Source organism: Schistocerca americana, chromosome 10 (assembly GCF_021461395.2).
Source record: "Schistocerca americana isolate TAMUIC-IGC-003095 chromosome 10, iqSchAmer2.1, whole genome shotgun sequence".
NCBI classification, from domain to species: Eukaryota; Metazoa; Arthropoda; class Insecta; order Orthoptera; family Acrididae; genus Schistocerca; species Schistocerca americana.
Genome location: NC_060128.1, coordinates 143,555,538 through 143,580,164, shown reverse-complemented (window position 1 = coordinate 143,580,164; position 24,627 = coordinate 143,555,538). Strand labels below are relative to the sequence as shown.

General features: G+C 37.8%; 1 protein-coding gene across 1 annotated transcript in view; it reads right to left on the bottom strand.

Moving 5' to 3' along the window:
- LOC124552612 (unconventional myosin-Ia) overlaps positions 1-24,627 on the bottom strand; it is a 730,641-nt gene that overhangs the window by 57,768 nt on the left and 648,246 nt on the right. The window contains exons 18-21 of the mRNA XM_047126936.1: positions 22,080-22,229; positions 13,994-14,080; positions 4,142-4,279; positions 3,235-3,341 (exon numbers count right to left, since the gene is read on the bottom strand). Of these exons, the coding sequence (XP_046982892.1) occupies positions 3,235-3,341; positions 4,142-4,279; positions 13,994-14,080; positions 22,080-22,229 (482 nt within the window). The remainder of the gene's footprint in view (positions 1-3,234; positions 3,342-4,141; positions 4,280-13,993; positions 14,081-22,079; positions 22,230-24,627) is intronic.

Genomic DNA, 24,627 nt, shown 5'->3' with positions numbered 1-24,627 from the left:
TCAAGAGTAGTGACTGGCGTACTGTGATGAGCCAGTTGCTCGGCCACCATTGACCAAACGTCAATTGGTGAGAGATCTGGAGAATGTGCTGGCCAGGGCAGCAGTCGAACATTTTCTGTATCCAGAAAGGCCTATACAGGACCTGCAACATGCGGTCGTGCATTATCCTGCTGAAACGTAGGGTTTCGCAGGGATCAAATGAAGGGTAGAGTGACAGGTCGTAACACATCTGAAATGTAACGTCCACTGTTCAAAGTGCTGTCAATGCAAACAAGAGGTGACCGAGACATGTAGCCAATGGCACCCCATACCATCACGCCAGGTGATACGCCAGGATAGCAATGACAAATACACGCTTCCAATGTGCGTTCACCACGATGTCGCCAAACTCGGATGAGACCATCATGATGCTGTAAACGGAACCTGGATTCATCCGAAAAAAAGACGGTTTGCCATTCGCGCACCCAGGTTCGTCACTGAGTACACCATCACAGGTGCTCCTGTCTGTGACGCAGCGTCAAGGGTAACCGCAGCCATGGTTTCTGAGCTGATAGCCCATGCTGCTGCAAACGTCATCGAACTGTTCATGCAGATGGTTGTTGTCTTGCAAACGTCCCCATCTGTTGACTCGGGGATCGAGACGTGGCTGCACGATCCGTTACAGCCATGAGGATAAGATGCCTGTCATCTCGACTGCTAGTGATACGAGGCTGTTGGGATCCAGCACGGTGTTCGTATTACCCTCCTGAACCCACCAATTCCAATTTCTGATAAAAGTCATTGGATCTCAACCAACGCGAGCAGCAATGTCGCAATACAATAAACCGCAATTGCGATAGGCTACAATCCGACCTTTATCAAAGTCGGAAACGTGATGGTACGCATTTCTCCTCCTTACACGAGGCATCTCCACAACATTTCACCAGGCAACGCCGGTCAACTGCTGTTTGTGGTGTTGGGAAATTACCCACTTACTACATCCAAAAATTCATCTAATGCGTTGGAGGAGTTGCCATTAAGAAATTCTTTTAATTTCCTTTTAAATGCTCTATGGCTATCTGTCAGACTTTTGATGCTATTAGGTAATTGACCAAAGACTTTTGTGGCAGCACAATTTACCCCCTTCTGAGCCACAGTCAGGTTTAACCTTGAGTAGAGAAGATCACCCCTTCTCCTAGTGTTGTAGCCATGTACACTGCTACGAATTTTGAATTCGTTTGTATTGTTAATAACAAATTTCATAAGCGAATATATATATTGTGAGGCTACAGTGAAGATCTCCAGCTCTTTAAATAAGTGTCTGCAGGATTATCTTGGATGAGCTCCAGCAATTATTCTGATTACACGCTTCTGTGCAATGAACACTCTTTTACTCGATGAGTTACCCCAGAATATGATGCCATATGAAAGCAGAGAATGAAAATAGGCATGGTAAGCTAACTTACCGAGATGTATATTGCCAAAATTTGCAATGACCCTAATAGCATAAGTAGCTGAACTCAAACGTTTCAGCAGATCTTCAGTGTGTCCACCTCTCATCACATCTAGTGGTCAATTCCACATTGCACAGGGCTGTCCAGATACTTTTGATCACAAAGTGTAAATGTAGATGCAGAAAAGTGAAATGACAGACTCTACACAATGTGACTGCTGGCTATTTCATGAAAAAGTTGGTGCTGTCAGTCCTAGTATAGCAGGAACTACAGGCAAATATATTTCATTAGTGGTGCAAGTAAGGGTGCAAAGGAAATTCAAGCATATCCTATCTGAAAATATGCCAACAGATAACGGAAGAATAAATAAAGGAATGTTAATGCAACTAAAAATCCTTAACATCATTTGCTGAAGGAAAATGTTGTGTCTTTAACTGAATACCACTGTGTATGAATGGTTAAGTTTGTACTCAGTTTGAAGTGTACATACAGTGTTAAGAGTTATGAAACTGACAGTAAAGCAGTTCTCTAACAAATCACACAGATCACAGATCATTGTGTATTTATAATAAATCTTAGTAAATATTTGACCATAATTTTGATGCAAACACGAATCAAGTGTTTGTTTCTGTTTAGGGTAGCAGGCCTCAGTTGATAAAAATGGAACCCTTACAGCATCGCTTTTTTGTCCATCTTCTGTCTGACTGTTAAGAACCATTTTTCTCAGGAAATGGTACATTTATCAAGTTAAAATTTACGTTACATACTAAGGTCCATGACTCCTTAATTGCGTACAAAATTTAAGCTTTTAAGCCAATGAAATCAAAAGATACGACCATTTACGTCACATATTTTGATATTAGCAAAGTCATTCATCAAAACTTATAGGGCACTTCCCATTGACTTAGAATCATGAAATTTAGCAAGAAGGAAGATTTCACTGTACAACTAAAGGAAAAAATAAAAAAAAACTGTTAATTTGTAATTATATCAAAAACAAAATAATATTTTTTGTCATTTTTTTATCCACCTGTCTGTCCATGTGTTAATACCCCTTTTTCTAAGGAACAGGTAGGCGTGTCAAGTTCAGATTTATATCACATATCTAAGTCTACAGACCCTTCGCAGTGTTAAACATGTAAGCTTGTAAGTCAATCAAATTGAAACACATTGCCATTTTATATCACATAGTCTGCCACTCACAAACTCACTCATCAAAGCCTATAGGGTGCTTTGCAATGACCTAGAATCGCAAAATATGGCAAGAAACAAGGTTTCGTAGCCAAAAAAAAAAAAAAAAAACCATCTGAAAATTGCTATTATATCATGTAAAAATATCTTTCTGCCATTCTCCATCTGTCAAAAGCATAACAGAAAACAGTACTGCACGGAAAAAGAAAACATAAGTTAGAGTCAAGTTCAGCAGTAAATAAAAAATATTTTATTAAATCTTCTTTTTCTACATACATAGGCCAATGTCCCATGCTTGCATCTTTTTCTGTGTCCTGGCTAGCCTCAGAAATTGCTTTAGAGATTTTGGGAGTCTAAGAATTCCTGGGACTGATATCTGGCCAGTATCAATATTGATAACAGGCAAAAATCGTAGAGATTCTCATTTCCCTCATTTCTCGATAAGGATGAACTATCTATGTACATAATTAAGTTTGTATAGAACCCTCAGAGCACAAGTCTTACTTGCATTTGGCCATTTTTTTCTCCTTAAGATAAAAATTTAATGGTACCTACTTGATAAATGTGTAAGGACTATATAACACTCAAGCAAGTTTTGTTCCGTGGTTACCTGCGGGGATACGATGCTTTCCGTTCTTTGAAGATGATGCTGGCCGTTACTTTTTCCCTCATACGATTCCGAGCTGTCTGATCGAATTTAAGGCGGTACTTGTGACACTGAAAAGGAAAATCATATTAAAGAAGAATAAAATAAATACTAAAGTAGAAAGTAATGAGAGATACTAGATAGGACAACAGAAAGTGCTTTCTTAACAATGTTTTAAATTAAATTTTTATGTGGTTAAAGGAGGACAGATATGTAACACATAAAAGAAATGGAAACATGTACATATCCTGCTAGTCACCTCAGACATTGCCTAAGGAACAACACAAATTTCAAAAATCTGCTAAACAGCAAGTCTACGAGCTATTAATTTAATTTAACATTTTCAGTGGTTACACTAACAGTAATCACACTACTACCTTTATTTTAAAATCATGTATTGTGCATATGTAGCTTTCCTCTAAAGTATTCCTGAGCTGTGGTTTAAAATTTGCTTACCACTTATCAGTAAGATAACTGCAGCAAGCCAATATGAACACAAATTAAAGAATGTGATAATACTTCCCCAACTTTAAGAGCAAGTGAATAGATGCAATAAAAGGAATTTCATATGTAGTTCAACTAATATGGCAAATGAGTCTTCCAGAGAAGCCAGCATCAAGGAAATTTGCTTAGCTTTGTGTTGCAATTGACATTTCATCTCTCCCTTGTTTTAATAGTTTTAATTTTCTATCCTCTTTCACTCTTTGCTTGGCTTCTTGTGAAGGGAACTGTAACTACAGAAAATGAAGTTCATAGCTTCTTGTGTTCTAGATGTTTGTATCATCCTATCTCCAGATTGTCGAATTTTGGCAACTGATAAATAACTATAAAAATTGAACAATTATTTATAAATGTTAGATATTAGTCTTACCCTCCACTTGTGGTGCAACCTTCGGAGCAACAGAGACGTGTCGGCAAGGCGGCGTGGGCAGGGAGGCCAGTCTCGGTAGGTAGGAGATTCGCTTTCAGGAGGGAGAAGACGAGAAAGGCGCAGCAGAAATTGTCTTCTCTGCAACAGCAGTGACAGCAAATGAGGGAGATAGTACTCATCACTGTCCATTTCAAGTAACTGAATTCAGATATGTAAATAGAAACTGCTTTCAATGATTATGAGAATCTAATACATAATTAACTACAAAATAATTCACAAAATTTTATAGGAAACTAATTAACACATTATTTCTTCCAAAACCCGTTCACTGATTTTACAGAAAACAACCTGTGAAGCAGAGTTAACCATTAAATTTTGTTCTTGTCTCACAGTCATTATATTCCAATGACCCAACTAAAAATTTCAAATTGTGAGATAACTACATAAAATGTAATAAGAAGTATTGCTAATACTAATAACATAGTTATCATTTGCAAAATCAATAAGTGTTTTAAAATTATAGTTATCTGAGACATGCTATAAAGGAAGTTAGATTAAAATTTCTATTCCATACATCTATCGTGAGGAGAGGATGTAGGACATGCCAAAAACCAAGAATAAATAACACACATTTAAAAATAAAAGGTAGAAGAGAAAGGCAGAGAGAGAGTGAGAGAGAGAGAGAGAGAGAGAGAGAGAGAGAGAGAGAATTGTCGCCATGGAAATGGAAAAAAATCTTAAAACTTATTTTCATTTAAAAAGCAATAATGAATGTATCACAAAACATGTAAATGTACAATAAACTGAGGTGCACATTATAGTTCTTAAACTACTGTAGCCTCATATTATCCCACAAATAATCCACTGACAAGACTCAGTTATACTGCTCACGTTACTCTACTGTAGGTGTACAGAAGTCAAATTTTATATAAAACTCATGCTATTGGATACTGTCAATAATATATACATATTCATTGGTTCTACTATTAACTTTGGAAATAGAGTAGGACTTGGCCACTAATAAATCACTTAGCTTCCTCTTAAACTCAACTTTATCAGGAGTTAAACTTGTTATGGCTGCTGGCAAGTTACTGAAAATATGTAATCCTGTATTAGGGACATCTTTCTGGAGCAAATAAAGAGACTTTAAATAACTACGAAGTTTGAAACTTCATGGCAGATTAAAACTGTGTGCCGGACCGAGACTCAAACTCGCGACCTTTGCCTAATGTGGGCAAGTGATCTGCCATCTGAGCTACCCAAGCACGGCTCACATCCAGTCCCCACAGCTTCAATTCTGCAAGTACCTCATCTGCTACCTTCCAAACTTCACAGAACCTCTTCTGCAAACCTTGCAGAACTAGCACTCCTGTAAGGAAGGATATTGTGGAGACATGACTTAGCCACAGCCTGGGGGATGTTTACAGAATGAGATTTTCACTGTGCAGTGGCTGTGGCTAAGCCATATCTCCGCAATATCTTTTCTGCCACGAGTGCTAGTTCTGCAAGGCTCGCAGGACAGCTTCTGTGGAGTTTGGAAGGTAGGAGACGAGATACTGGCAGAAGTGAAGATGTGAGGACGGTGCGAAAGTCATGCTTGGGTAGCTCAGATGGTAGAGCACTTGCCCCTGAAAGGCACAGGTCCCGAGTTCGGGTCTCTCTCGATCTGGCACACAGTTTTAATATGCCAGGAAGTTTCGTATCAGCGCACACTCTGCTGCGGAGCAAAAATCTCATTCTGGAAACTATGAAGTTTATTTGTATTTCTAGTATTGATTTGAAATGATATACACTGGTGTGTGAAACTTTAGGACAAAAGTAACTTTAGCAGGATGTATCACTGCCAAGTGACATAACTCGATAAAACTAGGACTTCACATAGAAAGAACTGCGACAGTATAATATGGAAGGTGACTGAAAGAAATACGCAATGAGATGAACAGAAACAACACTTTTACGCAAAGACATAATTACACTGATGTTGCCATGATTTATGATGGTTGCCCAGTCATTACAAATGGCAAGATATGGTTGTTAATAGGGTGTGTGATCACAATGGATGGCAATGTATAAAATGACTTTTATCTTAATAATATGAATGTTTATATATGTGTTTGGAGAGAGAGCGAGAGAGAGATAGATTGGTTTTTGATTGAAACTTTACTTTAAGTCGTAACTGGTACCTGAATTTTGGTTGCTGCCTCCTTAAATGATCAGCTTCTGCACCAGTTGGTGACATATTATAATATGGAGGAAGTTATTGTTCTTTAAGATTGTTGGTTACTTGGCCGTATTGCAGATAGCTTTGAGCCCAAGTTTTTGTAGCTTTTCATACGTAAGGGACCACTGTTGTAAGTAAATAAGATTAAACAGCAATCTGCTTTTCGTGAGAAAAGGAGATTGTTTGGCACACAAACTTCCTTCAAACTACACGTCCTGTTGCATCGAAATTGGTCAGTGGAGTTCAGCACCATACTAATATACAAGAACATAATCCAATTACTGTAATTAAAAAATTATGAGAGGTTGTTACGCACTGAATGAAAACTATAGAGACTGCATTTCCTTTCCTGTATTTTAGTACACTTACAATTCTGTCGATTGATAGCTGGTGACGACAATGAAGTTCAACTCCTTTTCCAAAAACAAGATATTCCTATTCTGCACTTCCAGAAAATTTGTATACATAAATGTTTGGCAACTCTTACACATACTTTACTCGGTTTTATCACTAAAATAGCAATTTTCATTAAATGTAACAACATTTTCTGAGTGACAGTCTAACAACACGCCCTCTTTCCACAAGATACAGATTAACAGTCCTCTTTTTTTAATAAATCAATTGTCTTTGAGTCCATACTCAAAGATTCACAACTACTATCGTTGTGGGGATTGCGCGCTAAAGAGTTTTTTGCTGTCCATCTGCGCTTCACTTGGTATTTACATACATTACTGAGCTTCTCAGAATAAAATTAGGCACAAATTAGTTAAGAAAAGGGCAGTGAGGCTCACTTAACATTACAAATGCATGCTCAGCCATGTCCTTCCATGCTGGCCACAAGATTGGTAAGGAATTCTGGTGGTAGAGAATTCCATTCCTCCACCAGCGAAGTTGACAACTGACAGATGGTTATTAATGGATGTGGACATGCTGTAATATGTCTTCCTGATGCACCCTGTATGTGCCCAATGGGATTTAAGTCAGGGGAATGGGGAGGCCAGTCAATCTGCCAAATATTCTCTCATTTCATGAATTCCTCCAGCTGCACTGTTTGATGCAGCTGCACATTGTCATTCATCCACACAAATGAAATCAGGGCTGAATGTATTCACGACGAGATGCATTTGGGAAGGAGTATAGTGTTGCAATAATGTTGACTGGTGGGTGTGCTGTGGCACGCACAGCCACACAAATGCAATGGTCGGCTACCGCGGCAGAGTTAAGCGGCGCTTGCAACTTTGTGCCAACGCGTTCCGTGAGCCGGAGCTAGAGGCGTTCCCGCCAAACATTCAATCAGCCGCAAACTACGCACGCGCACGAGCCTTTTTCTGGCATGGATAGTCACACTATAATATCACCATCCACCGGTCAGGGATCGCCAATGGCCGCCAATCATCGCTCCGGAATCAGAGGAGGAAGACTGGAGCTGCTGTGTTAAATAGCCGGAAGAATGGGAAACAGGGGTCTTTCAACCCGCTGCGGACTGCCACCCGGAAGATACTTCGACACAGCCGGAACGTCCAGGTGCCACGTCTTTTGTACGCCGGCCATCAACCCCGGACTCTGCGCCCATCTACTTCCTTGGCATCTGCTGGAAAGCATTGAGAGAAAACCCAACAAAGGAACGTAAATTCAGTTGAGTTGCTAATATTTCAATTCAATAAGGTGGCATATTCTTTGGCTTGTTATAAGATTTTGGTAGGAGACGAAGCCTTTTGTTTTTGAAGAAAGTTTATCTTTTTGTACAATTAAGCAGTGGCCTTGCTCCACCTAACAAAAAATTTTTGTTTGCACGTGGGTGTTAATCTGTGGATATAACAGAGTGTACTATGTTCAACGATTTGGAGGTCAGTATGCCCACACTCCATAATGCCTCCCAAGACCATCACACCCGGACCACCAAAACAATCATGTTTGACGATGTTCCTGTGTGTACTAGCTGGTCCCACCTCTTGCCATATGAAGATACACTCAGAATCATTATGCAGAATGAATCTGCTTTCATCCGAGAACAGCACTTGACACCACTCCTCAATGGTGTAGTCTTTATGCTCTTGGCAACACTGCAAAGAGTGAACAAAGTACACTCATTGGTCAACATTTTATGACGCTGTACTCCATCCCCTTGTGTTTCTTTTTGGGGTACATTTGTCCCCAACTTCATATTCACAGATTACAATGTGTGAACACATCAAACAATGCTGACAGAGGAGCTTTTGAAATGCAGGATACTCGACAAATGGACTGGTCTGTCCGTCACCCCGATTTAAACCCCATTAAGCACTGAGGAATGCACTGCAGTACATCCACATGCAGCAATGACCATCTGGCAGTTGGCAACTGCGTTGGTGGAGGAATAGAATGCCACACCATAAGAACTGCTTACAGACACCCTATAAAGAATAATGTCCTGCCTTTTAAATGGTTTAAATGGCTCTGAGCACTATGGGACTTAACTGCTGAGGTCATCAGTCCCCTAGAACTTAGAGCCACTTAAACCTAAGAAACCGAAGGACATCACACACATCCATGCCTGAGGCAGGATTCCAACCTGTGGCCATAGCGGTCACGCAGTTACAGACTGAAGCGCCTAGAACCACTCGGCCACACCGACCGGCTGTCCTGCCTTTTGTAATGCCCAGGGGACCATCAAAAATCACTTGACTTCAGTGTGGTTATTGTCTTCAAATGAAGGTATAATTTTTGTTCATCTCACTGCATATTTATTTCAATTATCTTCTGTACTACACTGTAGCAAATCTTTCTATGTACTGTTCAAGATCCGTTGAGCTACGTTACTCGGCAATTACATATCGTGCAAAAGTTACTTCTGTCCAATAGTTTTGCACAGGCTTTCCTATATTGTGAAGTAATAATTCCTTGACGAGGTCTTGAGGTACGATCTTGAGTTCATAACACAAAAAAATCTGTATTGTGTACTTCTGGAATCAGAAAACTTTAGAAACCTTCTATTTTCTTTTTGTCTGAACTGTTTACTGTTCGCAAGTCACATCCATACAAGGCTACACTCCACACAATTACCTTCAGAAAGGACTTGCTAAAACTTAAGTTTATGTTGTTACATACAGTGGTAACAAGTTTCTCATTTTCAGAAATGCTTATCTTACTACTGCCAGTATGCATTTTATATTCTCTGTGCTTCTCCCATCATTACTTGTTTTGTTGTCCAACAAGCAAAACTCATTCTAATACTTACAGTGGTTCACTTCAGCTTACAATATCTCCAGTGTTGCTGGACTTAATTTGAATACATTCCATTACTTATGTTTTCTTTATGTTGATGTTCATTTTATAAACTCATGTCATACTCTGCCTATTTCGTACAATAGATTTCCCAAGTTCTAGGATTAGTTTTTCACTTTTAGATGTGTATACCACAAGTACTGGGCTTTTCCCCATAAGGTAAGTATTAACCACAAATTCTTTCTCTTCGTCATCGTTTTACAAGTGTTTGTTTATCACCTGTGGCAAAAAGTTTTTATTTCTTTTGCCTTAATATAAGATTCCCCTTCCAACTGTTATTAGTTGTCTTTAGTGTTCTCTCTGGATGTAAATAAAAGAACTGCTTGATGAGACTGTAACTGGTCAAGAACCATAATACCTGGAAGAAAGACGATGATTATCATCAACTAGGGAATAGGCTACAACCTTGTTTCCCTTCCTCAAGAACATCTTCCCTTTCATGTCCATACAATCCTACAATTGCAACTGGTTTCAGTACTAGTTGCAAATAACCTTCCACTCTCTTTATTTTATAGCTAATAACTTAAGAATTTCAGCAGTGTATTCCAGTTAAATCTGTCAAAAAACCTTTCTAAATCTGTAAATGTATGGCAAGTGGTTTTTTGATTTTTTTAGGATAAGCAAGAATGTCATTTTTATCTCACATACTCCTATATTTCTGCAGGATCAAACTTCCTCCATCTTCACTTCTGCCAGACGTTACATCCTTTTGTAGATAACTGGTGTAAATATTATGAAAATATGACTTATTAAATTGATAATTCATTAACATGTCTTTCTGTCAGTATCTCCCTTTTATGGAGTTGGGATTGTTTTTTTGTTCTTGAGATCTATGGTATTTCATCTGTGAATGAACAAGTTTTAGTAAAAGTTTAGACTGTAATAAAATTTTTATTGGAGTGATCTTTTGTCGACTAAAAGCTACATCATTTATTGGCATATGATGACATCTGATTTCTGTGAAGTTTATTACCCAGCAAGATGAATTGTAGATTAGGATAGGTTGAGAACTACTTCTTCTGAAGAGTAAACTCAAGTCACTAAGAGAAAAGCCCTCCAAACTGCACACATCAGGTGTGTTCAACTGGTGTGTGAAGTTTCAGTGACTTTAGTTCACTCTTCAGAGGAACTGGTTCTCAGCCTTTACAAACCTGCAACACACCTTGCTGGATAACAAACTTCACAGAACTCAGATGTCAGCACATACTAGTAAAAGTTGTAGCCTTCACTCGACAAAAGATCACTCGAACAAAAATATTATTACAGGCAAAATTTTTATTAAAAAGTATTTACTCACATATCTTACCAAGCAATTTTGTGAAACAAGTAATCATTCAAAAACATTCCAGATTTACTACAGTTGGAGCCACGAATGACGGCAGCCGTGTTTAGGCTCATTCTGCGCATCTGACGTGATGTCGTCCTCTGACAGCCAATGAATGTTAAGTAGTTCTCTTAGCACTTTGCTCTTGGCCAGTGCGAGTGTTAAACGTGTTTGTGGCAGTTATTCGGTGAATTTTTATTCAGTTTGTTGCGATTTGTCATGGCTGATGGTGACAGTAAGCGACTAATTCTCCACAAGCAAGCGAGAGACATAATTTACAGAATACGCATTTTCTTCAAGTTCGAAGCAGAAAATGGTGGACCTATCAAAGATGTTGCCAGGTCTCAGGAATGTACAGCAGAAGTGAGTGGCATCAGCTTGAGAACTGTTCAGTGGATTGCCAGTGAAGGTGATTTATTTATTCAGACAAGTGGAAGCCCAGTTTTCAGATCACCAGGGAAACACCACAGTAGTGAGAAGCTTGTCACAAATTTAAAAGATTTGACGAAGATGTTCTAAGGTGATTTGTGTGAAATATGTACAACACAGATGAACTTCCTACTGTTAAAAAAATTATGTTGAAAATGCACAAAACTATAAATTTTAAAGGCAGTGTTACCTCAATGTGAAGAATACTGAAAGACATTGGGTTCAAATATGTAAATACAAATGACGGTTGAAAATTTTTAATGGCACATTGTGATATCGCTGCTTCAGGGGCACAGTTTTTAAGAAGTAATCTTGAAATAAGAAAATCTGGCAATAAGAACATTTTTTACTTGGATGAAACATGGGTAAACCAGAATCATACAAGGAAAGCATGTTGGAAATTGAGTGTTGGTTCATGTGGTTTTAAAGTACCAGTTGGTAAAGGGTGACAAATAATTGTGCTTCATGCTGGTTCTGCTTCTGGATTTATTCCAGAAAGCAAATTAGTGACCCAAGCAAAAAAGAGCAATTCAGCTGATTATCAGTCTGAAATGAACTCAGAGACAATTACATTATTGTTTAGGAAATAGTTTCTCCCTTTCTTACCTGCAAACTCAGCAATTGTTACGGACAATGCGAGTTACCAATCAGTTGTTGTTGAAAAGGCTCCCACAACAAGTACAAAAAAAGGTGATATCATGCTGTGGCTTGCAAGTAAGATGATTCGGCACACTGCCACTCAAACTTGGGCTGAATTGTTAAATGTAATAGGGCTTTATAAATCCCATCTGAAAGTGTACGAAATCAGTTGTATTGCACAGGAATATGGACATACAGTTTTACCTTTGCCACCACATCATTGCTAGTACAGTCCTATTAAGCTCATATGGGCACAAGTGAATGGATATGTTGCAGAATGAAACAAGATGTTTAAAATTGCCGACACAGAGAGAATTTTGCACAGAGCACTCAACAGAATAATACCTTCAGTATGGATTGAATGTGTTCAACATGCAGAATGGCTACAGGAGAGGAACATGGAGACAGAAATTTAAATTGATAATATGCTCAATCCCTTTGCCATCACTCTAAGACAAGATGAGTCAGGCACTGACATGGACTACAGTGATGTAGATGATGGTTGCAGCAATTGAACACAACCAAAGATGAGCCACACATACAATATTCACATTGTCTTTTCTTTTTCTATAGCTTCTCTTCTACAGTCGCAGTTTTACCAGTAATACTGAGATAAATTCTGTCTTTTGCAACTGCAATAAAAGTCTTATATATACCAGCTGCTTTTTGCTTTATTTTGAAGCATCTTCAGTGGACAGTATTTTGGCTTCTATACCTCTTGTAGTTTTCTGCATTGTTGCAGTTATAAGATCATATTCTATGTTTGTCTCAACTGATCTATATTTTAGTAAATAATTGTTGTTTGTGTGTGACAGACCTCAAATAAATTCATTTTTTGTTGCATTACACTTCACCGACACTCAATAAATTTTAGTATTTATGTTTTTATGAGCCCATAACTGACTTTGTCTATTTTATCAACTTCATTTTAATCAAGGTGCTTTAAAAAAAGTGAAATGTGTCTGGCAGAGATAGAACGATTGTCACCATTGCAAAAGATGGAAAATTTTCCAATACTACATACAATATTTTTGTGGTATTAATATTATTTCATTCAGAAAGTTATATAACATGTAATATGTGGTAGACTGTGTCCATGCTGGAAACATTTAAGCACTGCAAATGACAGCAGTTTTTTGGTACTTTACGAATATAATTATCTGACATTGGGCACAAGCATTCGTACTTCCCTGCATGTAGATTCTTGGAATGTAGCATCACAACTTGCTGTGCCAGACAACATTGCGTTTCTCATTCATTTCGAGCTGACTATCTCAAAGTGGTAGTCGTGTGATGGTGGAGTGTAACTCTCTGATAAATCACAACAAACTGAATAAAAATTCACCAAATAACTTTCTCTGCTTTAAACATGAGCTAACGAACTATGTGCTTATTGCAGCTGTTGTTTGCAACCGGCAACACTGCAATCCCCATCTATGCCTCTACACTGTGCAGACCTGCATGACCAACCATCATTCGTGGATTCGACTATAATAAGCTACTTAAAATATACAACACTGAAATAATTAGTTACTGTTCAGAACTAGTGAATAGGAGTTGTATCCAGACATACTGCTGACTGAAACAAAAATTTTAATACTTCAGGTTTGCACCATAAGTGAAACGTTAAAACAGAAAATAACAATTACAGATGCAAGTCAACATCTTTTCTCATGCTCTGTTATGCGCACAAAAAAGATGGCCACCAAGGACATTGAGCTGCACTCTTTTCCAGTGCAATAACATGCAATTCCCAAGCTGATCCTTACAAGTATTGCCTATTAACCAGTAATATGTTCCCTTTTTCAATCAACAACATATTTCTAATATTCATCGTACATATTTTCATTACTTGAAAAATATTGGTATATGTTTGTCCTTGCTGTTGAGATCCTGCTCCACTGTACAGTCTAGAAAATGAATAAACTACTTATCCAAGATTAAAAAAGCCATATTAATATTATCTATGCAGTACCTTCCAACAGACATAGTGCCTTTGTATAACAGAGACTGCCCACTCAATCTGCTTCCGCCTTTTCAAAATGCGATACTCTTCTCTCGCCTGAAAATATAAAATGCAATACAATCAATGTTTTTCACATTTTAAAAAAGTAATATTTACTACACTCCTTATATAAGTGAAAAATCAAGCATGATCAAAAATTGTGTTACACTGCTAAGAAAATAAAGAAGTAGGGTTGGAGTAAATATTATTGAAGCATTGCATATTCGTTTTGATAGCCATTTTCCAAGTAGCTAAACTGTGTTAATTTGTTGCTCTCAGGGGGGCCAGAGGAAGCTTATGAAACAAGAAAAAAGAAACAGAAAACTTAGAAAACTATACTGGTTATTTACAATGTACATAAAGATGTAGGTGTAAAAACTTAAGCTTGGTCCAGCTACGAACGAGGCAGGAACAGTATCAATTGGCAGCAGTACGACAACAAATACTGCAACTTTTGTCCCAAAAGTATTTACACAGTGCAGATGCAGGGTAAATTAAAGGAACTACCAGAGTTATAAGTAAGGATTGATCCAAAAATCCACAGTATAGTGGCATGTACTTTATTGGGAAAGCATTTGTGTATGACATGTGGCTTCTGCAGAATCTTGAATAACAAAGACGGGGCAGGGTCGTGATGGTATCAGTTTTCTCCACTACATCTGCTGCATCCTCCTACATCTAGATGCAACCTCAACCTATGGGGAGCACAGGTATGAACCATATTGATGCAAATAAAAAGCCTGTACTCACCAATAGTGGAAAGTGTGACACCAGTACAACATTGTTAAAAGAGGAATCCCAAAAGACAATGAAGTGAAGAGCCAAGTCACTGTTTTATGCAAGTCTTTTCTTTATTTGAACAATGCCTATTTTTGCACATATTTTGATGCATTTGTATTCTACAGTATGTTACACTGGAAGAATGTCTGCTGCTTTGGTACACTCCAGTTTTTGATGATGCAATGTTTCTGTTGTTCCACTACTTTACACCCAGGCCAAAATGTAGTATACAGTTACAGCTTCTTGGTGCACTAGTAATGTATCTCACATAAGAACACAATTCATTCTTTCAGTGCCATACATATGCAAAATGATTAAGATGATGAATTTTCTAGTTTCTGAAATACTCAGACCAAGAAAAGATATGGGGGTGGGGAAGGGAGGGATGAAGGAAAAACAGAAAAGTATAGTTGAGGAATAAATCCATTTTAATCACATGCTAAGCTGAGAAACAAAGGTGCAGAATCAGAGCAGAACAAAACATCCAACAGCAACCTTATTGAAATTTTATGGTTCTCCTGACTAAAATCCTTGGTGAGATTACAGAAGTACCACCAAAACCAATTAATTTTTCTTTTGGTAACTTTCATGGCTCACTAAAACTTTTCAAAAGACAGACAAGAAGTTTAATTTAAAACAGAAACCAGCCACAAGTACAGTTTTTAGAGAATTATTTAAATAAAACCATGCTAGTTCCAGATTTATTACAAATCCATCTTTTGATAAGTCTTACAGATTTTCTTGCTTTCCTACTAGGGCCTCTTTTTGTAGTCTTTACTTGTTTTGTGCAGTGGTGAACATATCTGTGTGGCGTATTCCTTGTGTACTTGCATTGCACATTTTAAAATTTGCACATTATGGCATGTGCACTCACACTGCAACAAAATCTGGGAAGTTTAACATGTATGACATTCTAAAATTCCCATTTTTAATATAAATGAGTTGGTCAGTTTCATGAAACCATAATACTGTTTCACTGCGATCAGCCATGTAATGTTACTAACGTCTACATGAGAGGCTTAGTGGCATAAGTTGCTACTTCGACACCATGTCACTCCCTGGTAACAGGCGAACCAGGAGTGTTCGCAGTTTTCATGTTTTCACAACCCTTCAACAGCTTAGGTTCACCATTTTCCTTCACAAACTTGCTACTGTTCAGTCAGTGCATCTCATCACTGCCATTCTTGCAATTTGGGGAATCAGGAGGGTTCACAAAGAAGTTGGTAGTGATTGTCTGGAACTGCACATTAATGTTCTGGTTGTCAGATTCTGATTGTAGTCACCTTTCTGATGGTAGAAAATAAAAAGAAATCTCCTCAGCCTGAATTTCAGTTTGAACACTGCAACTCTTTATGAAGTATTTTGCCATAGGAGGTAAATGGTACCTACTTTGGCTGGGAAGGAAAGAGGGTTTCCCATCAATGATGAAGAGGTGGACTTTGTATTCTGGCAACTAGTTACAAGTAAGATCTAATAAAGAGTCCTAACCACTGGATCCTGTCTAAATTTTGTAGATCTTACATGTTGATACCATGCAGCATCACTGCCTCCCACACAGTAACCGTAGTATTTCAATTCTGTTTTCTAAAGCCTGTTTTACCCCTTTTCCAATGGAAATGAACACAAGCCAGTGAATGTGACTGAACAATTCCTGATGTAATTTCCTAGTATTATAGTAGAGTGGCAATACCATACCCAATACCACAATGCCGAGTTTACCATCTTCAGTTCGTGTTCGATAGACGCAAAAGTCACATTTACGTATGTTGCAAACTAGTACTCTCTGTACTGGTTTGTAACAGTTTCATAAAGATTTAACACCAGACAGAAAGTGAGGAAAAATGACAGAACAAGCTCCTCATCTCATGTATGCAATTGAATGCCTACACCTATGTCTATACTCTGCAAACCACGGTGAAGTGCATGCCAAAAGGTAAGTCTCACTGTGCCAGTTATTAGGCATTCTTCCCACTCCATTCATGTATGGAGCGTGAGAAGAATGACTGTTTAAATGCCTCTGTGCACACTGCAATTAATCTAATCTTGTCCTCACGATCTCTATGTGAACGATACTGAGGGGGCTGTACTATATTCCTAGAGTCATAATTTAAAGTCAGTTCTTAAAGCTTCATAAGCAAGCTTTCTTAGGATAGTTTATGTCTATCTTCCAGTTCAGTTCCTACAGCAGCTCTGTGGCACCCTCCAATAAGTGAAACAAATCTGTGATTGTGTGTGCTGCCCTTCTCGTATTCATTCAATATCCATTGTTAGTCCTAGTTGGTATGGGTTCCACATACTTGAGCAATATTGTGTCACACAACTGATTTGTAAGCAACCTCCTTTGTAGGATGATTGCATTTCCCCAGTATCCTACATATAAACCGAAGTCTAACACCTGCTTTATCCATGACTGATCCTATGTTATTATTCCAATGTGATTATTCCATTTCATAACCCTGCAAAGTATATTACCGAGGTATTTGTATGAGTTCACCGATACCAACCGTGCCTCCTCAATGACACTATAGTCATCGGATACAATATTTTTTCATTTTGAGAAGTGCATAATTTTACATTTCTGAACATTTAAAGCACGTTGCCAAGCTTTCCACCACTTTGAAATCTTATCAAGACCTGACTGAGTATTTATGCAGTTACTTTCAGACAGTACTTCATTATAGATAACTGCATCATCTGCAAAAAGTCTGAGGTTATTATTAATAGTATCTCCAAGGTCACTAATATACAACAATAACAGTGAGGGACCCAACACACTTCCCTTGGGCACAGCTGAAGCTACTTCCACATCTGACGGTCCATCTGAGAGAACATGCTGTGTGTCCCTACCAAAAAGTCTTCAATCCAGTCACAAATTTCATTTGATACCCCCACATGAACCGTACTTTTGATAACAAGCATAGATGTGGTACTGAGTCGATTGTTTCTCAGAACTCAAGAAATAATGCATCTACTTGACTGTCTCGATCCAAAGCTTTCAGAATGTTGTGTGAGAAAAGTCAGGTTTCACATGATTGACGTTTTCAGAATCCATGCAGGTTGGCATGGTGGGGGACATTCTGTTCGAGGTATCTCTTTATGTTTGAGCTCAGAATACGTTCTAGATTCTATAACAATTCTCCATCAAGGATACTGAATGACAGTTTTGTGGATCATTACTACCACCCTTATTATCAATGGGTGTCACGTGTGCCTTTTCTAACTACTGGACATGGTTTTGTGTAAAAGGAATCTATGACAGATTAAGTTGGAAGACGGGCTAACTCAGCTGCAAATTCGGTATAGGATCTGATACGGATCCCACTGGGTCCTGGAGCTTTGTTTAGTTTTAATTAATTTAATTGTTTCTCAGTGCCATTGACACTATTATCTATTTCACTCATCTCCTCAGTGGTAGGAGGATTAAATTGGGACAAAGCTCCTGGGTTTTACTTTGTAAAGAAACATTTGAAAATGGAGTTAAGCATTTCAAATTTTGCTTTGATACCTTCAGTTTCAGTGCCTGTCTAATATGTGAGTGACTGGATACTAATATTGGTGCCACTAACAGCCTTTACATATGTTTGGAATTTCTTTGGGCTTTGTGATAGACCATTAGATGAAATTCTGTTACTCTAGTCATTGAAGGCTTCACACATTGGTCTCTTGACAACGAAACACATTTAACTCAGCATCTCTCTATGTACAGCCTCATGCTTTGTTTTACACTTACTACGCACTTGTCTCTGGGTTTCTTTTCTTTTAAATCACAATAGGTGTATACTATGAAGGGTCCTTCCATTATGCACAGTTTTACTGGGTGCATATCTAATCAGTGTACGGTAAATGTGATTATGCAATTGCTACAGCACTTTTACTGGCCATGAAAATGCGAAGCACCAAAAAGCAGACAAGTACGAATGGGATTTGTTCACTTATGAAGCAAATAGTCCCACAAGGGTGGGGTGGGGGGGGGGGGGGGGGGAGACCACATTTGTGTATCTCCTCATTTCCAGAAATGTCAGAGACACAGAGTTTAAAGTCTTTGTTTTTTGGTTAAAGAATGGTACCTCATTTTATATCAATTAGATCATTGGTTCTACTGTTTCTATTTTGTTTCTGGCACCAAAATGCATGTTAACTGCCAACACCACCAGGTTATACGTAAGGAAAACGACATCACTGTATGTATGTGTCTTGTCTGTTACTATACACATCTGTGTTTTATGTACATTCTAGGTGTGGCTGTAGGGGGCATTAATTAATATTAAGACTGAAAGGGCTCAATAATGTAACTGTATTATATATTGCACTGTTTTACGGCACACAGAAATTCAAAATTAGTATAGAAATTACAAATGGCTATAGCCATTTAACACATAGTGATACAGTGATAATAATTTCAGAGAATGCAAAAAACAAAAACTTTTTGTCATGTACTTTAAAGCTGCTCTATATGACTTTGTCACTGAATGTGAGCCTCACTATAAACGCACATTTGGAAAGATGCTGTGACTTACCAAACGCGAAAGCGCTGGTAGATAGACACAATAAAAAAACACACACACAAATTTCAAGCTTTCGCAACCCAAGGTTGCTTCATCAGGAAAGAGGGAAGGAGAGGGAAAGACGAAAGGATGTGGGTTTTACGGGAGAGGGTAAGGAGTCATTCCAATCCCGGGAGCAGAAAGACTTACCTTAGGGGGAAAAAGGTCAGATATACACTCGCACACACACACACACACACACACACACACACACACACATATCCATCTGCACATATACAGACACAGGCAGACAAGCCTGTGAAAGACATCAGTGTTTGGACGGTGCTACATTTATGATCTCTGTGTGTACCGAGATTAAAGAACTAGTGGCTTTACATGTTGTGTTGCTCATTTGCCAGAACTGAATTTTGAATCATTAAGCATAAAACTTTGATATGCAGACCAATTAGCTATCTGCACACCATAAAGGTATTGTTTTCTATTGTAGACAACACAAACTGTTAGTGCATAACACAGGCTGTGGAATGTTTAAACCATGCACTAATAATTTACAGTACAATCAACTTGATTTACTTTCATAGTGTGGACAGCTATACTGTGAAAAGTGCTGCACTATGATTGTAAATCATAAACATGAAAACTGTGGCTTAAGTCTGTAACTAATATTATGACGTCAGGGTATGTCACACATTAGTAGAAAAAAGTGTGTTTTATTCTCGTCGTTGTATGCAGATTGGAATTAAATCTGTAGGCACTGAGTCTACCTGTTACAATCACAAGTGGTACTCACAATTTAGGAGATCAGCAAAAAGACACCAACTATTAGATTACACACTTAAGGATCATGGACTAACAATGTGGCTATCAACGAATTTCCAGCACCATCAGCTATGTGGACACTGTTTTGAAGGAACATTGGCTAAGTGACAATGTGAAATACATCATTCTAATCACTGATGTAAAAACTCTTTATATAGAAACATAATAACTTTTGTTGCCCATTCATTTTACATAATTTTAAATTGTCACATTGTAATACTATTCAGCTTTATTTTCAATGACATTCAGAACAGATGTTAAAACTTGGTTTCATTCATTTAATTATATCTTTTCATAACCATAATAACTTTGAAAACTCATTAATTTCTGACACAATCATTTTTGTAAACAATAGTTACTAATGCTAATGATTTAAGAATTAAACAGTTTTGTTTTCTTTTTGTTTGCTTTTAACTGCAAATGTTTCTTTATTTATGTAGTCTGCAAGTGTTTACCTACATTTGCATGTTTTGTTGTTCTGTGTTTAACCTCGCATGAATTATTGTGCCCTGCTGATGAATTTTGCATGCTGTGCGCTAACCTCCATTGCATTTGTAAGAAGAAACACATGAATTGTTGAGTTTGTTTAGGAGAATGTATTATCGGTTGTAATCTGTTTGATTTGGGCTAATGGGTGATCATTCACAACATTATAGTTTTTGGGTAATTACTTACATGTGTGAATGTAATGTTCAGCCAAACTGAAGAAAAGTAGAGTACTCCTGGTTTCAGTTAGTTCAAAATTTCTGGACACAGTAAATTTAGGTGAGATGGATCAGGGTATTGTCAGCCTGAGTAGCTAAACATGATCAGTTCTAGCTCAGTGCAGGTTCGAGGAGATAAGTTTTGGATGACAGTTACATTTTGTGATACCTCTTATCCATTATTGGCACAAAAGGAAATGAAGACTTATAATTTGAACAGCTTCACAAATATAGTGATAAAATAGAATAGAGACATATATTACAATCGTCATTACCACTGGTGTCTCATTTATTTAAAAAAGGATATATAATATATACATGGGTCTACAACCATTGCAATACTGGTAATGATGAAATTTTTCTACACAGAAGCAGTCACTCAACAGGAAGCACTTGTATTTCCTACATCTTTATAAAACAATAGTTTCTATTACTCTTAAACATTAGGATATAGTAAACCCAGCTCTGCTCTTTACTGCAGGGTAAAAATAAAAGAAAAAGAGGAAAACAACAGCTCCAGCAAATACAAATGCAGGAAGGTTGGAATTGTGAAACGGGTCAGCACAGCAAATCTGCTACTTCGCAATAACCTTCCAGCTATATTTACATTAGCAACTTGAGGACTTTTGACTAGATGGGGTATGAGTGTAAACTACATACCACTCTGTATAAACACCACAGGTGCCTCCGACCCTTGAAGCTGACCCCAAAACGACATTCCTGCATGGTGGAAAGAAGAAAGTTACACTTGCATATGGTGAAAGATTAAAAGTGGGGGATATAGAGAAGAAAATTTGGCCGTATTTTCTCCTTCTCCATTTTTCATATGTTTCTTATTTAGAAGCTTCAGAAATAAGAGACTGACAGATTTACAAACCCAAAATTCACTGTTTGACTTCATAAGGAAATAAACTGTGGTTATCATTTAACTTTATTTTGTGTTGGCCTGAAAGTGTCTCTTATAAAAGATGCAATACAATTAATTAACTGAAAAAATATGACAGCCTACTGTAAATCTTTAACAATACTATTTTACTCACTTGAATTTCTAATGCATGGTACACATTATATTATTACCTCGTAAGTTGCAGGAACAAATAGATGACTCTGTCACTGACAGTAAAAGTGACTCTAATGCCACACAACATTGACATGACAAATAGCAAGAACTCTTTAAAGAGTTTCATGAATATCATGCAATACTCATTTGGTAGTTAAGTGGAATGAGTATCTACTGAAGTATCTCACCCTCCAACTCTTCCAAGCAGAGGCGATGATGATTTGGCTCCGACGCTTTAAGAGAAACAACTGCCGATCGCGATAACCACGCCAAACTTTCTGGATGAGTACTGCCAAGTCCTCCAAACGAACAAGTCGAAACTCTTCCAGTTCGTATATCTAACAAGAGATAAAAATATAAAAAATTCATTCAGAAAATAAACCAAACAGCAAATGGAAAACCTGCAGGTTTATCTGAAAGTACTTGTACAACATGCAGAATACTGAAGTGTATTCTTCATTCTGGAAACAGACAGAAAACCCGACAAAACAAAATAAGTTGATCCCTTGTTTCCCTCTATATAACTTGTCTTCTTTGAAACTAGTGTAACTAAATAAATATTTTTATTCAAATTATTATTGTCATAAGAATTCCAGAATGTTCATGTCTACATTTTTATAGTCGAACATTCTTAGGAAAACAATAATTATAGTTTTAATTTTTTCAAAAATCCAATCTTATTGTCTTGTAGCTCTAATTTTTCTATATTAATTACTTCTGCTGGAGTAACAAGTTTTGCAGTCAAATATTACAAATATAAATTCCGTGGTTTTTTTTTTTTTTTTTTTTTTTGACATGGGGATATAAGGATGCACCACAAACTCAGCTCAACAGAACTGAGTATGGTATTAATGATATTTTAAGTATACAGGATGTTTCAGAAGTGATGGTCAAAATTCAGGGATATGTCTGGAATAATCATTCAAACAAAAAGGTCAAAAAAGCATGGGCTCTAAAACACATATCTTAAGAGCTATGAGCAATTCTTGATCTTTGATACTTTGAAATAAATCTCTTATACTGCACGCTTTTTGCTTTCTATAATTTGAAAAGTGATAGTATTGACCAAAGCAAGATAAAAATGTCCAGTAAACATGTGGTCTAAAATGCACTTCCTTGAAACACAACTCTTCTAATGAACAAGTGCTCATAACTTTTAAGGTGTGCCTTTTAGAACACATGTTTACTGTACATTTTCTTCTTGTTTTGGTCCATACCACCACTATCCAAACTATGGAAAGCAAACTGACTGCAATAGAAGAGATTCATTACACAGTATTGAAGATCAAGAATTGCTCATAGCTTTTAAGGCATGCATTTTAGAACCCATGTTTACTTGACTTTTCTGTTTAGAATGATCATTTCTGTCCTATCCCTGAATATTGACTATCACTTCTGAAACACCCTGTATATCGCCGACAGTTAAATAACACAACTTCACTGTTAAAAGTGAATATGTATTAGCTATCACTGCTGTCTTTCATGCTGTACCTGAATATGTAATAGCTTTGACTCATCAAGCAGTGACAGGAGAACACAAGTATAAAGATATAGAAATCTGTCAGCTTTCGGAGCCAGTGGCTCCTTCTTCTGACAAGGGATTAAATTGGAAGGAAGCAAGATGATGGAAAAGGACTGGCAAGATTTAGGAAATGGGTAGAGTTTGAAAAAGTTGCCTAGAACTACGGGTCAGGGGAGATGTACTGGACAGGATGAGAAGTCTGTCCTGTAAGTGTTCCCTGTCCTGGGATTTTGGGCAACTTTTCCAAACTCTACCCACTTCCTAAACCTCACCAGTCCTTTTCCGTTACCTCTCTTCCTTCCCCTTTAAATCTTTGCTGTAACCCACATAAGATTCCACAACCACGATATGGTGCGCAGCTGTACAATGTTCCACAGAAGTCGCAAGATGCCAGCACTAGCAGAGGACCCTACTCTCAGACAGCCTCTCTGCATTGGACTCTACCGGCTGGCCAATGGCTTATAGAATCAGGCCTGACCAGCCTCGCTCTCAGTCCTACGTTTACTTTTAGCCCATGTGTCTTGAACTAGTAGGGCATCCACTCGGTGGCAAGTGTCTTTCTGTACCCATACTATTGAAGTAATAAAGTGCTGTGTTCATTGTTACCTATGTTTTCTTGTAGACAGAACACCCTTCTGCTAGGAGGAGAAGTCACTGGCACCAAATGCTCTCAGATTTCTACACCTTTATACATGTGTTCTCCAAAAGCTACTTGGTGAATAGGTCTTTATCTATCCAATCACATCATGTTTTTAAAAAAATGGATTATTTTCATTGATATATATAACACCTTCGTATTTTAACATTCTGTAGAAACCTTCTTATGCCAGTCTTAAAACAGGTGCTGTGAACAAAAACACAAGCTGTCAAGATCAGTATTAGTATTAGTATTAGTATTAGTATTATTATTATTAGTAGTAGTAGTAGTAGTAGAGTATTGTTCACAGAAATTATTTGGCAGATTAAAACTCTGTGCCAGACTGAGGTTCAAACATGGGACCTATGCCTTTCATGGGCAATGCTTTGCCAACTGAACTACCCAAGCATGACTCATGATCCATTCTCACAGCTTTACAGGTTCTGTGGTGTCACCACCAGACACCACACTTGCGAAGTGGTAGCCTTTAAATTGGCTGCGGTCCGTTAGTATACGTCGGACCCGTGTGTTGCCGCTATCAGTGATTGCAGACCGAGCGCCGCCACACGGCAGGTCT